Source organism: Podarcis muralis, chromosome 5 (assembly GCF_964188315.1).
Source record: "Podarcis muralis chromosome 5, rPodMur119.hap1.1, whole genome shotgun sequence".
Taxonomy (NCBI): Eukaryota; Metazoa; Chordata; class Lepidosauria; order Squamata; family Lacertidae; genus Podarcis; species Podarcis muralis.
Genome location: NC_135659.1, coordinates 98,766,251 through 98,783,274, shown reverse-complemented (window position 1 = coordinate 98,783,274; position 17,024 = coordinate 98,766,251). Strand labels below are relative to the sequence as shown.

General features: G+C 48.2%; 1 protein-coding gene across 2 annotated transcripts in view; it reads right to left on the bottom strand.

Moving 5' to 3' along the window:
• The window catches only part of TTLL9 (tubulin tyrosine ligase like 9), a 50,891-nt gene that overhangs the window by 1,367 nt on the left and 32,500 nt on the right, over positions 1-17,024 (bottom strand). For both annotated transcript variants that reach the window (XM_028735587.2, XM_028735588.2), the window contains exons 7-13: positions 16,657-16,747; positions 14,635-14,675; positions 13,720-13,807; positions 11,799-11,857; positions 9,511-9,707; positions 3,815-3,928; positions 1,012-1,133 (exon numbers count right to left, since the gene is read on the bottom strand). In XM_028735587.2, coding sequence (XP_028591420.2) covers positions 1,012-1,133; positions 3,815-3,928; positions 9,511-9,707; positions 11,799-11,857; positions 13,720-13,807; positions 14,635-14,675; positions 16,657-16,747 — 712 coding nt within the window. The remainder of the gene's footprint in view (positions 1-1,011; positions 1,134-3,814; positions 3,929-9,510; positions 9,708-11,798; positions 11,858-13,719; positions 13,808-14,634; positions 14,676-16,656; positions 16,748-17,024) is intronic.

The following is a 17,024-nucleotide window of genomic DNA, read 5'->3' as shown; positions in this document are numbered from 1 at the left end:
AATCAGAACCAGTGAAGGCGGTGAAGGTCCTGTGTGAGTGTATGGAGCCGGTTGGAGGATGGATGGCGGCTAACAGATTGAGGTTGAATCCTGACAAGACAGAAGTACTGTTTTGGGGGGACAGGAGGCGGGCTGGTGTGGAGGATTCCCTGGTCCTGAATGGGGTAACTGTTCCCCTGAAGGACCAGGTGCGCAGCCTGGGAGTCATTCTGGACTCACAGCTGTCCATGGAGGTGCAGGTCAATTTTGTGTCCAAGCCAGCTGTTTACCAGCTCCATCTGGTGCGCAGGCTGAGACCCTCCCTGCCCGCAGACTGTCTTGCCAGAGTGGTGCATGCTCTAGTTATCTCTCGCTTGGACTACTGCAATGCGCTCTATGTGGGGCTACCTTTGAAGGCGACCCAGAAACTACAACTAATTCAGAATGCAGCAGCTAGACTGGTGACTGGGAGCGGCCGGCAAGACCTACATTGGATCCCAGTACATTTACGAGCACAATTCAAAGTGTTGGTGCTGACCTTTAAAGCCCTAAACGGCCTCAGTCCAGTATACCTGAAGGAGCGTCTCCACCCCCATTGATCTACCCGGACACTGAGGTCCAGCGCCGAGGGCCTTCTGGCGGTTCCCTCACTGCGAGAAGCCAAGTTACAGGGAAGCAGGCAGAGGGCCTTCTCGGTAGTGGCACCCGCCCTGTGGAAGGCCCTCCCACCAGATGTCAGAGAGAACAACTCTCAGACTTTTAGAAGACATCTGAAGGCAGCCCTGTTTAGTGAAGCCTTTAATGTTTAACAGACCACTGTATTTTAATACTTTGTTGGAAGCCGCCCAGAGTGGCTGAGGAAACCCAGCCAGATGGGCGGGGTATAAATAATAAAGGATGCTGCTGCTGCTGATGATCCCAGCCACCCCTCTCCAGTGCTGAGATGGGTTTGACACATCTGGGGGTGGGGAAACAGCAACGCCTACAGCCCTCACCCTGCCTATGTCTCCTAAGAGCCACTTGGCTGAATACCTAGGTGGGTGTTTGCAACGAAGCCGTTCATGGGTGTGTCCAGATTCCCATCTTCTCTGCTGACTGGACCATCGTTCCAGATTAGGTCAAAGCCTCCGACACGCTTCTCCTTCCCCGTCAACCTGTAGGAGCAAAGGCTTGAGAGTCAATGGCAGGCCTGTATCCTTTGCTCTGCATCTCCCTTCCTGAGATGGATTTGCTCATCCAAGCTCCAACCTTGGAGGGGATGTCGAGATGGCAGCTTGGGAGGACAGAGACGAGTTTAGCACTTATCCATCTCCTGTACAAGGGATGCATGCCACTGAGAATTCAGAAAACTGAGAAAGGAATGTAAGCTCTTTTTACATGCAATAACAGCAGCTAGAATATTACTGGCCCAAAAATGGAAGCAAGAAAAATTACCGACGATTGAAGAATGGAGGATGAAGTTAATGGAATAGATAAACTAACAGGAAGGATTCGAAACAGGCAGGACCAGAAATTCACGGAAGACTGGAGTAAATTTACGGACTATTTGAAAAGTATTTGTGAAGATCAGATGACGTTTGTAGGTTTGCAAGAATTTTTGTGAGGAGTAATATTGGAAATATTGCAAAAATGGAGAAGGGGAAGGGTGATTTGTTAAGAGATGTAAAAGCAATATAAAGTTAAGAAATGCATAAGAAGTTAAAATGGTGGATCATCAGAGGTGCTGATGGAAGTCTAAAAAGATTGTATAAGTGATAAGTTTTGTGGTACGTTTTATAATTTATATGTTAAAATATATATATATATATATATATATATATATATATATATATATATATATATAAAAGAATTCAGAGAACTGCTTCTGATGATCACCCTAGAACAGAGCGATCCACCTGGTTTATTGACCCAGTGCTTTCCTGGCAAGGTGTGTTGGCATATATCGTCTTCCTTAATTGCCCCGAGTCTTTTAAAGGGAGTGGATTAGGAACACAAATAAACTTTGCTTCGGCTGCCCGATTATTAATTGCATCAAACTGGAAAGGGGGGAAAGTACCAACAGTAAGGGAATGGCAGAATAAGTTATTAGACCATGCAGAATTGGCCCAATTGACAGATAGATTAAGGGGAAATACAAAACAATCATTCACGCAAAAATGGGATATGTTTAAGAAATACCTACAAAAATATAACAACGACATAACATCTATAGCAGCGTTTGAATGACCCTTGTGTAAATTAAATACTACTAAGCAAGGAAAAACAGTATGGTATGTTATAAGAAAGTACTAGAAACTATAGTAAGAGTAAGTATAAGTAGATACAATGTTGTAAATGTAATTTACATCGGGAAATGATGGGAGGTCTGTTTTCATATAATTTAGTTTACTGGATTTTTATTTTGGTTTATTTGTTTAGTTAGAAATTATAAGAAAAGAGCACGTACAAATACAAGTTTAAATCAATATTTACCGTAATGGTGTAATTATGTAAGGCTGTACATGTACCTAAGATTGTGTATGGGTGTCAATTAATAATAATAAAAAAATATTTAAAAACAAATAAGCTTTACTTCAAGAGGAATCCAGGAAGAAGTTCCTGCAAAAGGAGGTTGGAGAGACCAAGGAGGACTGGGTGGTTTTGCAGAAAGATGGTCGACACAGGAAAACAAGTGGTTTGAAACATCTCCCATGAACTTGCACTTGGCTTTGGTGCACTGCATAAGATTAAGGGTTGCAGCACTTGAGAATGCAGGAAAACTGGGGGAGTCATAAGCAGTGCACATGTCTTGTTGCTTATTTCCATAGGGCAAAGACTCCTGCTGCACCCTAAGGGGGATTGACAGTGCGGAAGGCACACTATAAAGGTTAGTAGAGCCAACTGAGAGTCCCATGGACTGTAAGAAGATCCAACCTCTCCATTCTGAAGGAAATCAGCCCTGAGTGCTCACTGGAAGGACAGATCCTGAAGCTGAGGCTCCAAGACTTTGGCCACCTCAGGAGAAGAGAAGACTCCCTGGAAAAGACCCTGATGTTGGGAAAGATGGAGGGCACAAGGAAAAGGGGACGACGGAGGACAAGATAGTTGGACAGTGTTCTCGAAGCTACCAGCATGAGTTTGACCAAACTGCATTGGAAGACAGGAGTGCCTGGCGTGCTCTGGTCCAGGGGGTCACGAAGAGTCGGACACGACTAAATGACTATACAACAACAACAAGAAGAAGCGGAGTCCTGGGAGTCCTGAGAGTTGGACACGACTAAACGACTAAACAACAACATTGTGCTTTAATTGCTGTAACCCATTGTGGGGCTTTGATGTGGTTTTATAATTATTAACAACTGATTTGTCATCACCTTGCTGACAAAGGTCCGTATAGTTAAAGCTATGGTTTTCCCAGTAGTGATGTGTGGAAATGAGAGCTGGACCATAAAGAAGGCTGATCGCCGAAGAATAGATGCTTTTGAATTCTGGTGCTGGAGGAGACTCTTGAGAGTCCCATGGACTGCAAGAAGATCCAACCTCTCCATTCTGAAGGAAATCAGCCCTGAGTGCTCACTGGAAGGACAGATCCTGAAGCTGAGGCTCCAAGACTTTAGCCACCTCAGGAGAAGAGAAGACTCCCTGGAAAAGACCCTGATGTTGGGAAAGATGGAGGGCACAAGGAGAAGGGGACGACAGAGGACGAGATGGTGGGACAGTGTTCTTGAAGCTACCAGCATGAGTTTGACCAAACTGCGGGAGGCAGTGGAAGACAGGAGTGCCTGGCGTGCTCTGGTCCAGGGGGTCACAAAGAGGCGGACACGACTAAACGACTAAACTCATCTGCTCTACTCACCTGCCCTCCATGTCCACTATGTTCAGGGTATCCTCCAGAAGATGGGTCTTGAGTTCATAGTCCTCTTGGCTGCTGGCCGTGAGGGAGGGGGAAGCATTAACTTCGAGAAGCCACCTGCCAAAGACAGCAAAAGAGAGCAGTGGGAGCTGGAAGGGGCTGCTTTGTGTGCTTAATGCACCCGGAGCTAAGGAGATCGGGCTTTGGCTTGTCTTTTCATTGTGGGTCCGTGCGGTTTGGTGATGGGGAGGCAGTTCACCGATGCAAACCTGCCCTGTGGAGGCTGACTGGTTGATACGGGTGCGAGAGGTGCATTCCTTTCTCCTCCTGTGATGAGGCTGCATTTTAATGTTTCAATGTTTTAATGTTGTATTTTAATCTTGTTTTTAAGTTGTACAGTGGTGCCCCGCAAGATGAATGCCTCGCAAGACGAAAAACTCGCTAGACGAAAGCGTTTTCCGTTTTTTGAGTCATTCCGCAAGACGAATTTCCCTATGGGCTTGCTTTGCAAGACAAAACGTTTTGCGAGTTCTTGCGAGTTTGTTTCCTTTTTCTTAAAGCCGCTAAGCCGTTAATAGCCGCTAAGCCGCTAATAGCCGTGCTTCGCAAGACGAAGAAACCGCAAGACGAAGACACTCGCGGAACGGATTAATTTCGTCTTGCAAGGCACCACTGTATTCATTCAACTTGTTTTTATTTTTGCTTGTTAGCTGCCCTGGGCCCGGCCTTGGCTGGGGAGGGCGGGGTGTAAATAAAATTATTATTATTATTATTATTATTAGATGAAGCATGCAGAATCCTGCTTCATTCATTGGCCAGCCTACTCTCTTTGAGGAAGTGTCCCCACAGGTGAGGAGAAAGTAAAGGGGTGTATCTGAGCACGCTACCAGACTGTGCTCTTAGTGCCATCAGTGGCTTGTAGGGGAAGCAAGTTTGGGGCTCTCCCCAAGAACCTTGGCAACTGCTTCAACCCATAGGGCTTATTGGGACTACGGAGAATTCAGCCCCTTCTAACCTCCATAGACCCTCCCTTCTTCTGCTTGGTCACAGAAGGAAAAGTGTTTGGGCTTGATATCCCGCCTTTCACTCTCCTTAAGGAGTCTCAAAGCGGCTTACAATCTCCTTTCCCTTCCTCCCCCACAGCAAACACTCTGTATACCTGAAGGAGCGTCTCCACCCCCATCATTCTGCCCGGACGCTGAGGTCCAGCACCGAGGGCCTTCTGGCGGTTCCCTCACTGTGAGAAGCCAAGTTACAGGGAACCAGGCAGAGGGCCTTCTTGGTGGTGGCGCCCGCCCTGTGGAACACCCTCCCAGCAGATGTCAAAGAGATAAACAACTACCTGACATTTAAAAGACATCTGAAGACCGCCCTGTTCAGGGAAGATTTTAATGTGTGACATTTTAATGTATTTTTTATCTTTGTTGGAAGCCGCCCAGAGTGGCTGGGGAAGCTCAGCCAGATGGGTGGGGTACAAATAATAAATTATTATTATTATTATTATTAGTGAGGTGAGTGAGGCTGAGAGACTTCAGAGAAGTGTGATGAGCCCAAGGCCACCCAGCAGCTGCATGTGGAGGAGCGGGGAAGCGAACCCGGTTCACCAGATTACGAGTCCACTGCTCTTAACCACTCCACCATGCCAACACTCATACTACAGTGGGCACAATGTACATGCTGTCGAGATGGGCAGAAAAGACTGGCCCGCTCTCCTCCTCCAAGCCAGAACCTATCTCAGCCTTCGCCAACTTGGTGCCCTCCAGACGTTTTGGGCTACAGCTCATCCGTGGCGGTCCCAAACATCTGGGTGGTACCAGGTTAGTGACGTCTGCCCAATCCCAGTGGACTGGCCCTGGGTTCCATTCCCTAGTCTATGCTAACTGCCTTTGGAAGGTGGCTGGCACCCATCTCTCTAGAGAGGCAAGTGAGTGCACCTCCTCTCCTGGGTGCAAGGCTGGGCAGGGTACATATGGAGGTCCTGGGCTGCCCAGGCAAGACTCCCCTCTCAGCCTCGCTGATGCAATACATCTGGCACCAGCCTGGCTGCAGTTGCAGCAAGGTGCCATTGAACCATGGCCACAGTCAGGATTTTTTTTTGGGGGGGAGGACTTTTGTTAGGGGGGCAGAACTGACCTGATTGGTCAGTTAATTAATTATTTCTATGGTTTTACTTGGTCTAGGGGAGGAGCAGCAGTAATAATAATAATTATAATTATAATTATACCCCGCCCTTCTGGCTGGGTTTCCCCAGCCACTCTGGGCGGCTCCTAACAGAATACAGTGGTACCATTGGTTGCGAATGGGATCCGTTCCGGAGTCCCGTTCACAACATGAGCAGAACGCAACCCGCATCTGCGGGTCGCGATTCGCCACGTCTGCGCATGCGTGTGACATCATTTTGCGCACCTGCACCTGCGCAAGTGGTGAAACCCGGAAGTAACCCTTTCCAGTACTTCCGGGTCGCCGCGGGACGCAACCTAAAAAAACATATCACGAAGCAAACACAACACGAGGTACGACTGTATTAAAAGCACAATCAAACGTCAAACATTAAAAACTTCCCAAAACAGAGCTACCCTGGTGTGGAACACCCTCCCACCAGAGGTCAAAGAGAAAAACAACTACCAAACTTTTAGAAGACATCTGAAGGCAGCCCTGTTTAGGGAAGCTTTTAATGTTTAATAGGTTATTGTATTTTAGTGTTCTGTTGGAAGCCGCCCAGAGTGGCTGGGGAAACCCAGCCAGATGGGAGGGGTATAAATAAATTATTATTATTATTATTATTATTATTATTATTATTATTATTATGCCCGTTCTCATGAATCCTGGGAGGTTTAGGACCAGAGTCTTCCTTCTCCTAGATGGGCTACCTTCCTAGGTAAGCAAGCCCCATCTGCCCCAGACTTTTGAAGACCTGGGTGCAAATTTCCACCCAAAGGCTTTGGGGAAGAGCCAGATAAATAATGCGAAGAAGCTGGGCTGCAGTCCTCTCCTGCAAGGCCCCGGGATTTGCTACTCGGTCTCTGTCGAGTGCCGAGGGAGGCAGGCTCCATGTTCCTCTGAGCGCGTCAGACAATGCAGAGTCACTGCTCCAGACGGTGGCTGCCTGGCGTCTGCTTATCGGCTCCTTTTAAATAGAGCTGTCCCCAGGGTTGTGGCAGAGGCACCGGAGCAATGCTGACAAGCCACCAAGGCGCTAATTGAACCAGCAGCCACAGCAGAGGGAGGGGGGGGGCAAGGCCAAGAGGGCAGAGCTCGAAAGCAGAGTGGCAGGTCTGAAATTGATTGTGCCAGATTTCCTTGCCAAGGGCGGAGGGGAAATAGGGGTGGGCAGGCGAGAGGATGGCTGGAGGCTAGAATGGCGAGAAAAGGCACAATCCTGCCTTGCTGACCTCTTCTCCCTTTGGACAATGTAAGGGAATGGCAAGAAGCAAAGGTTCCCCTCCAACGACATTTGCCCCTGCAAACGAAAATTGGATTTAAACCAGTTTCAATTTCCCCAACCCCCTGAGACTTACTGCATTGTGAGAAAACTGAGAATTCTGTTAAAGAGTCCTATTCCCTACGGATCTACGCTTTCCCCTCGGAATACAGCAGTTAAGACAGCCAACAGCCATAATTCAATATCCACCTACGTGGGGGAACTCCCCCCCCCCCCCGCGAAACCCATAGGGACTTCCTTCCGAGTATGCATGGATAGGATTGTGCTGAAAACTCTGTAGTGCTCCGAATATGCCTTCCCCAACTTGGACTTTATATGTAGGTTGGGGGTGGGGGTTGCCCCTCCAGCAGATATCCTGCACGTGCAGCCCACTACCAAAACCAGCACAATCACTTTTGTGACTTTTGTGATTTGTCCCCTGTTACGGAAGGGGGGGGGGGCATGTCTTCACTACAAATATTTGCTCAATTTCTCTAGGACTCCATCACCCCTCCCCTGTCCTCCATAATCTCTCAAGTGTGTCAAAATCACTCTGCCAAACCTTTCCTCCGGGCAATGCCAGGTGACAGACTACGCATACATGGACCATTGTCTTCTCAGGATGTGCTTATCTGCGCATATCTCCAGCTCTGCATATTCCCCCCTCCCTCCTCTATATCTCCAGCTCTCTGCATATTCCCCCCTCCCTCCTCCATATGTTAATCCAGTGTAACCCAACCTTTCCTTAATGTATTCATGATGTAACTGGGATGTATTTTGCACTGTATTCTGGGACATGGAGGGAGTTTCAAAAGTTCATGCCACCCCTTTCTCGCTGTTCAATCTCGTCTTGAACCTGTTGCGCAATAAACTTGGATCTTCTGCAGTTTGCTCCTGTCCGGCTGAGCTCATTTTCTTCCGCAGGGACGCGCGGACACTTAGTCCGACGAGTTGGGTGGCAGAATAGCCCCGCACCCAGATTTTAGCCGTAACACCCCGCAAAACACTTCATCACAGTTTCTTCCTATCTATTCAAAGGACCTCTGCTGCACAATACCAAGTGTAAGAATTCACTGATAAATGTATCTATGTACTGGCTCACTGGGGAAACTTCAGAAATTCATATACAGTGGTGCCTCGCAAGACGAAATTAATCCGTTCCGCGAGTCTCTTCGTCTTGCGGTTTTTTCGTCTTGCGAAGCACGGCTATTAGCGGCTTAGCGGCTTTAAGAAAAAGGAAACAAACTCGCAAGAACTCGCAAGACGTTTCGTCTTGCGAAGCAAGCCCATAGGGAAATTCGTCTTGTGGAACGACTCAAAAAACGGAAAAGTCTTTCGTCTAGCAAGTTTTTCGTCTTGCGAGGCATTCGTCTTGCGGGGCACCACTGTAGACATGTGAGATCAGCTCCTCAGCAGCCCCTCTGCCTGAGTGATAATCCCTGGCATCCTGCTACCTGAGTGCCATTCCAGAAATAACAAACCCAGATGAAGACAAAAGGATGTGATTAACTTGGCTGGGAAACAGGGAAATGTAAATATCTTTTTTGTTACACTCCATGGGTGTTTGGTGGAGGGCAAGGAGAACCATGGGGCAGGGTCCAGGATGCTCAGATTACTGCCACCAGACCTCCCCTTTCATGATGTAACCGCGATGTATAAGTGGTGTAGTTTGGGGGGGGTGTAACATGGGGATTAGCAGCTAATAAAAGTTGGGGTTCTCTTTTGTTCGGGGCTTCCATCTTGTTCCACCTTGTGGCAGGTGGGAGTCCTGTCGCGACAGTCTTCAACAAAGACCAAGCCTACTGGCTGCTGTTTTGCTCTGGTATTCCTGGCTGGTGTCCTTGTTTTTTGTCCAAGGGAGCCCTCAGATTTCTCCATTAGCAGTCGGTACTCCCAGCTCCCAGCAGCCAATGGTCAGGCATGATGGGAGTTGTAGTCTAGAGCATCTGGAGGGCACCAGGTCGCAGAAGGCTGTTCTTAACCCTCCTTCTACTTTGGTTATCTGAATCCACTATGTGGCGGCCCTGTTGTGTGATATTGGAAAGAGCCACATAACTGGATATTGGGAGCAGGCGAGATACCTATGAACCCTTAAAAAATCTCCTGTTCCCAACGCCTTGCAATCTTTCCTTCCTTCCCTTGAACTGTCTGCTGCCCAGCTAGCCCTTCCAGTTCCTGCTGTCTCTCCTCTTCCTCCTCCTCCTCCTCTTCTGATCCAGAGCAACTGAGCTATCTCCCTTCCCTTGGGAGTATCCTCTGACCCTCTCCCCCCCCTTACGGCTTGAGGTCTTGGTCGATCAGGATATCGTAGCCGTAGAGCTCAAAGCAGTGCTTGTCGCTGATGATGACTTTCTGGACGCTCTGCAGGCTCTTGATGAAAATGTTGTCCATCTCGGCGAAGAGGTTCTCCACGGCTTCCGCCCCGTGCTTGGCGGTCAGGTAGAGTCGGAACTTCTGGATCATCCACTTGCAGCCCTGCCAACAAAGAAGTTGCACAACACAAATGAAATACAGTGGGACCTCGGGTTAAGTACTTAATTTGTTCCGGAGGTCCGTTCTTAACCTGAAACTGTTCTTAACCTGAAGCACCACTTTAGCTAATGGGGCTTCCAGCTGCCGCCGCGCTGCCGGAGCCCGATTTCTGTTCTCATCCTGAAGCAAAGTTCTTAACCTGAAGCACTATTTCTGGGTTAGCGGAGTACGTAACCTGAAGCGTATGTAACCTGAAGCGTCTGTAACCCGAGGTACCACTGTACCGTGAAAATCCCTGAAACGAGAAGTAATCGACTAGAAATATTATCTTATGAAAATAAACTAAATAATAAGAATCAAAGAGTTTAAGGGGGAAAATCTAAAACAGCTTATCTTGTATTCCTTTCTTTGAATTTGTGCCATTTAGGTTTTTTAAACATTTTTGTAAAGGCAACACTAGAATTTTCACAGCTGAGTCCCCAACTCTTTACTACTGGGCTTTGCTTCCTCTAAATTGGCTTTGTTTAAAACTTGCCATTTAGGTTTTCAAACCTTTTTTGTAAATTCAATATTAGAAATTGTACCTTTGAGTCCTCAGTCCTTTATTGCTACGCTGTGCTTCACCTAGGTCGGCCCAGGATTATAAATATTTCAGAATTTTTGGGAGTTCTAGCCCCTTCTTGTGAATTTTGGTCATTTAAGGTTTATGATTTTTCTATTTCCTTCTGAGGAAACTGAATAGTTCAGGGAAACGAGGTTTGTAGCCGGCATCCCGTTAAGGCTTCGTTCAATTTGAGGTTTTTCTCATTTTCCCCTTAAACTCTTTGATTTTTATTACTGAGTTTATTTTCATAAGATAATATTTCTAGCCGATTACTTCTCGTTTCAGGGGTTTTCGCGGTATTTCATTTGTTTTGTGCAATTTCTCGGTTCTGTGACTGTCTTTTTTCTACTGACTGCCAACAAAGAGGTGGGTTTGGGCTGGGGAGACTCGAGTTCAAATCTCCACTCATCCCCCGCCTCTCAGTTTACTCTACCTCTCAAGATTGCTAACAGACCAAAAGAGATCAACTGTTGCTCTGAGCTCTGTGGGAAAAGGGTGAGCCATAAACGAGATCGATAGAATGGACACAGGCCAAAACAGCCAAGAGTGACAGTGGCAGCTGCTGATAAAAACCCAACTGGACATCTAGAGTTGTTGGGTTTTTTAAACAGATGGGGTACTCCATTTATATCACAAGAATGTTTCCATGAGGCTGGTAGCCCAGCAGCTGGTGGGACGGCAGTAATGTCAATTACCTTACAGGAACAGCATGGTACTGAGGCAATCCCCGCACCTAAAGTATTGCGCTCGGAGTGGGGAACCTCAGGCCCAGAAGCAGAGTGTGTCTCCTCAGGCCTCTTCAACTAGCCTTGCGCAGGGCTGGGCAATCTCTGGTTTTCAACATTGCGATACAGTGGTACCTCTGGTTGCGAACGAGCATCATGAGCAGAACATGTGCGTCTGCACATGTCACGATTCACTGCTTCTGCGCACGCGCGTGACGTTAAACCAAAGAGCCTAGGACTTGCCGATCAGAAGGTTGGTGGTTCGAATTCCCACGATGGGGTAAGCTCCCGTTGCTCAGTCCCTGCTCTTGCCAACCTAGCAGTTCGAAAGCACGTCAAAGTGCAAGTAGATAAAGAGGTACCGCTCCAGCGGGAAGGTAAACGGCGTTTCCGTGCGCTGCTCTGGTTTGCCAGAAGCAGCTTAGTCATGCTGGCCACATGACCCAGAAGCTGTACGCTGGCTCCCTCGGCCAATAAAGCAAGATGAGTGCTGCAAGCGACTGGACCTAATGGTCAGGGGTCCCTTTACCTTTACCTATGTGCAGGGCAAGTTGTAAAAACAGGGTGAAGTGGCACCCCCAAAATGCAGAGCCCAAAGGGGCTACAGTTAACATGTTTCCTCTATCTTGACTCTTAACCCATTGGTCTTCCTGCTACAGCCACTCCTTGGGTGAGGATTTGAACTGTGGCCTCTCTCATCCCCCAGCCAAACCACCCCGGCCCCTGAAACAGAAGGGTTTGGGTACCTGGGCCCTCATTCCTCACCTTTTCGGGGTCATAGTCAGGGGCTGTCTTCTGCACGGCTACATTTGTCAGGTGAACATCTGGCAGGAGGCGGGAGATAAGGATGATATGAAAGGAAAGAGATGCTCCCAGAATCCAAAATATGAACCTGGCATCCAAAACGGCTTCCCTTTGCCCTGGCTACTCAGTTCATCTATCCTCCTGCCCATGGGGTTGCCATGGGGATTAAATGGGGAAGGGGAGCACCTTGCATGCCACCTTGAGCTCCTTGGAGGAGAAGTTGTTGTTGTTGTTGTTTAGTCGTTTAGTCGTGTCCGACTCTTCGTGACCCCATGGACCAGAGCACGCCAGGCACCTCTGTCCTCCACTACCTCCCGCAGTTTGGTCAACCTCATGCTGGTAACCTCGAAAACACTATCCAACCATCTCGTCCTCTGTCGCCCCCTTCTCCTTGTGCCCTCCATCTTTCCCAGCATCAGTGTCTTCTCCAGGGAGTCTTCTCTTCTCATGAGGTGGCCAAAGTATTGGAGCCTCAGCTTCACGATCTGTCCTTCCAGTGAGCACTCAGGGCTGATTTCCTTAAGAATGGATGAGTTTGATCTTCTTGCAGTCCATGGGACTCTCAAGAGTCTCCTCCAGCACCATAATTCAAAAGCATCAATTCTTCGGCGATCAGCCTTCTTTATGGTCCAGCTCTCACTTCCATACATCACTACTGGGAAGACCATGGCTTTAACTATACGGACCTTTGTTGGCAAGGTGACATCTCTACTTCTCAAGATGCTGTCTAGGCCTGTCATTGCCCTTCTCCCAAGAAGCAGGCGTCTTTTAATTTCGTGGCTGCTGTCACCAGGAGGAGAAGTTAGGACTCGGCTACATCAGCCATGTTGCAACGCTATAACTTCGTTATAAACATGCGACACCAGAGGGCGATATAGAGCACAAAACTTTGCCCATGTGGTTTTACATACAGTTTTTTTCTTTCGTTATAACAATTTAATTTATGACTTATTTATAGCGGGTTTTTCTTGTGTGTAGATCCAGTCTTAGTGACTGAATGGGTTAAGATCACTGAGTTAAATTCCTACACTCAGTTACGTAAGTCACGCCCACTCCTCTCCAATGAGGGAGGAAGTGAAGACTTCTTTTCCTGTTCCCTCACTCTCTCTGCGTCATGTGACTGACCAAGGAAGACATGCTTAAGCAAGCAACAAGCTTAGAGCACGTGTTTGGCACTATCTTTCCATTTTCTACCCAAGATTATTCTGCCTGTGTTCTCTTTGCTGCTGCTTGGATAAATGCATGAATCTGACCTATGGAATGTTTTGTAAGTAAATCATTTTAAACAGTGTGTGGTCTGTTCATTGCAAACGCGGTAGAAAGAGAGAGGCGCTGTTCGCATGCAGACTAAAAAGTTCTAACAACCTGCCCTCCTAACGCTATATTGCTGCTTGACTTTTGTGTGTTTAAACTCTGCTAGTGAGGTCTCATTCCTGCTGGAGCGTGAGTTTAGCCCTGCATTTTGAATCCAGGCACCCAGCCAATTCACCCCACACATGTGGGTCACAGGGATTAATATTTTCCTCCCACATAAAAGGCATATTGTATAAACGCAATAAATAGAACATATAGAAACAGATATGAAGTAGCTTCCTAAGCAGTGATGCATTTAGCATCACACACAGTTTGGTGCTCAGTGGTCCCAAAATGGTCTGGAAAGGCTGTTTCAGTGCTTGCAGCTGCCTCAATCTGCCAGGGACTTCAGGCAAGGCTGCTCACCTTGGCTGCCAGACCTGCTCAGCGTGAGTGGGCTCTGCAATCTTCCTGCACCAAGCACACAAGCATCTTATTGCAAATGTCCCTCTCCACCCCCACCCAACAGCTGACAAAAAGTTGTTCTGTCCTAAAGCAGCTCATGCAATGTGCGGACAGGTCAGGATACAGTGGTCATCGATGGTGTTCAGGGTGAAGCGGGTATTGGAGAAGCGAGCAAAGCCGTCCCGGTAAAGCCAGGCTTTGAGTGGGATATACTGGGAGGAAGAGAAAGCGGTGGTGAGCAGCAGCAGCAGCAGCAACAACAACAATTTATCATTTGTACCCTGCCCATGCAGGGATGCGGGTGGCACTGTGGGTTAAACCACAGAGCCTAGGACTTCCCGATCAGAAGGTCAGCGGTTCGAATCCCTGCGACAGGGTGAGCTCCCATTGCTCAGTCCCTGCTCCTGCCCACCTAGCAGTTCGAAAGCACGTCAAAGTGCAATTAGATAAATAGGTTTCGCTCTGGCGGGAAGGTAAACGGCGTTTCCGTGCGCTGCTCTGGTTCTCCAGAAGCGGCTTCATCATGCTGGCCACATGACCCGGAAGCTATACGCTGGCTCCCTCGGCCAATAAAGCGAGATGAGCGCCGCAACCCCAGAGTCGGCCATGACTGGACCTAATGGTCAGGGGTCCCTTTACCCTTTACCCTGCCCATCTGGCTGGGTTTCCCTAGTCACTCTGGGCGGCTTCCAACAAAGACCAAAAACACATCAAAATGTCACCCATAAAAAACTTCCCTAAACAGGGCTGCCTTCAGATGTTTTCTAAATGTCAGGTAGTTGTTTATCTCTTTGACATCTGATGGGAGGGCATTCCACAGGGCGGGTGCCACCACCAAGAAGGCCCTCTGCCTGGTTCCCTGTAGCTTTGCTTCTTGCAGTGAGGGAACCGCCAGAAGGCCCTCGGCACTGGACCTTGGTGTCCAGGCAGAATGATGGGGGTGGAGACGCTCCTTCAGGTATAAGTCCCTCCCAGCTGGCTATCACGTCAATTTAGGGGACGGGCTAGGCACTGCAGGGGCGAGGGCCTGTTTACTCACCGACATGACTAGGACGTACACTCTCAAGTCAAACTTCCGGCCTGTGAACCCAAGAGAAATAGCTTTATGAATTACTGCTCCACCTGTGCTATTTATTCCTCATTCTCAGGACTGAAGGATGGCATTACATTTGAGCTAGTTCCCTCCATATGTCCTTTCGTTTGGGCTCTCATGGTGATTTGTGCTCCTGGCAGTATCAGGGCGGTTATACACAATCCCACGTTCAATACTGTTTGTGTCTGCAAAGGTTTTGGGGGCAAACAAAGCGCTTCACTTCCAATCAGTGCTTGCCCCGTTACTTCCTCCTGAAGTCTTGTAACTTTTATACCACAAATATTCCGGGGTGGGTGGGTTGTCCACTTTTGTTGTGCTGGGACGCGGGTGGCGCTGTGGGTTAAACCACAGAGCCTAGGACTTGCTGATCAGAACGTCGGTGGTTCGAATCCCCGCGACGGGGTGAGCTCCCATTGTTCGGTCCCTGCTCCTGCCAACCTAGTAGTTCGAAAGCACGTCAAAGTGCAAGTAGATAAATAGGTACCACTCTGGCGGGAAGGTAAACGGCGTTTCCGTGCGCTGCTATGGTTTGCCAGAAGCGGCTTAGTCATGCTGGCCACATGACCCGGAAGCTGTACACCAGCTCCCTCGGCCAATAAAGTGAGATGAGCGCCGCAACCCCAGAGTCGGCCACGACTCGAATTAACGGTCAGGGGTCCCTTTATCTTTACTATCACAATAGTGCCCCTCCAGGCAGCACTAATGCAGCAGCATTGGGGAAGCATTGGAGAACAACTGAGAGGGTTGTGTGGGTGGTCTGGTACAAATCCACCACTAGCACACTCTTACTGCATCAATGACATGTTGCAGAATACACCCGTACTCCCAGTCTGGAGGTACTCTTAGACTGTAAGCACCTTGGGGCAGCAAACTGTCTTTTTTGCTTATGTAAGGACTATTATGTACATGCAGGTCCCACTTACAGAACAGAATGTATTCCCTGGATATCATCGGTTAGGTGAGCGTTCACATAACGAGTTGGTGATTTTCACTGATTCCTATGGGGAGATTTCTAATGCGTTCCCAAGCACAGAATGTTGACCTCCAAAGGGCAAAAAGAGAGAGGAAAACCCAGGAAAAAATCGCTCTCACCACTCCCTCCCTCCCCTGTTCTTCAGTCAACCAGCAAAAGGCCAACAAGAAAGTAAAAATGCCCTCTGTTTGAATATCTGAATCTGCAGTGTGTATAGCGAGGTTTGGGTACTAACTCATGTTTGGATAAGTGAATTTTCTCATAGCAAATGTTTTTAAAGCAGGACCTGTGTGAATATTTACCGCATAGAATCATACATAGAATTTTAGGTTTTGAAGGGACCATGATGATGATGATAGATGAAAGAATTGAAACATGGGAACCCAAAGCCCTGCTGGGATGTTTTAGCCTCATCAGCGAAGCGGCTGAAAGGTAAACAGAGGAACTGAAGGTTTTATCGCCCAAGGCTGTGCAATTGCTACCAATAGCTGTCACGGCTAAGCAACAAAAACCACAGAAACAGATACTTGTAGAAAAGTCAAAGTCAATCAGAAACAATAGAAGTGCCTTATCCGCTACAGAACAAATCACCGGATAGTTTACTGAGCGAGCCGCAAACATCATTCACCTCCGTCGGAGCACACAGTATCAATTGCAGGCAGCTGGAACTAGTGGGAATTAGAGCTTCTCTCTGACTTCCCAAAGAGACAAGTTATCTGCTGATCTACATGCAGAGGGCAAGCGTGGGAACTAACCATTCATGACACACGCACATGCACATTTAGACTAGTACAAATGGTCATCTTAAGTCTGATGTAGGAAATGCAATCTCCATTGGGCAGCCTATCCCAAAAAGGGGGCTGTGTGTGCATATGCCCCACCTTATTAATGAGGCTGTGGCGGTCAGGGAAATTCACTCCAAATTTGGGATGGAGGCGCAGGATTGTGTGTCTGTGTGTGCACACATATTCTGGGCTGATAAGCAGGCAACTCACCACCGACTAAATACGGGTTCTCGATGTAGCGCTGCGCTACATAATTCTCTACCGGAATTTCATCTTTCTGGTCATCCACGCGGACACCGTCCTGTGAAGGAGATCGGGTGATTTGCTTAGGTCAGGAAGAATGGAAGCACTGTTTAACATTCTCCTGTGGGTTAAACCACAGAGCCTAGGACTTGCCAATCAGAAGGTCGGCGGTTCGAATCCCCGCGACGGGGTTAGCTCCCGTTGCTCGGTCCCTGCTCCTGCCAACCTAGCAGTTCGAAAGCACGTCAAAGTGCAAGTAGGTAAATAGGTACCGCTCCGGCGGGAAGGTAAATGCCGTTTCCGTGCGCTGCTCTGGTTTGCCAGAAACGGCTTAG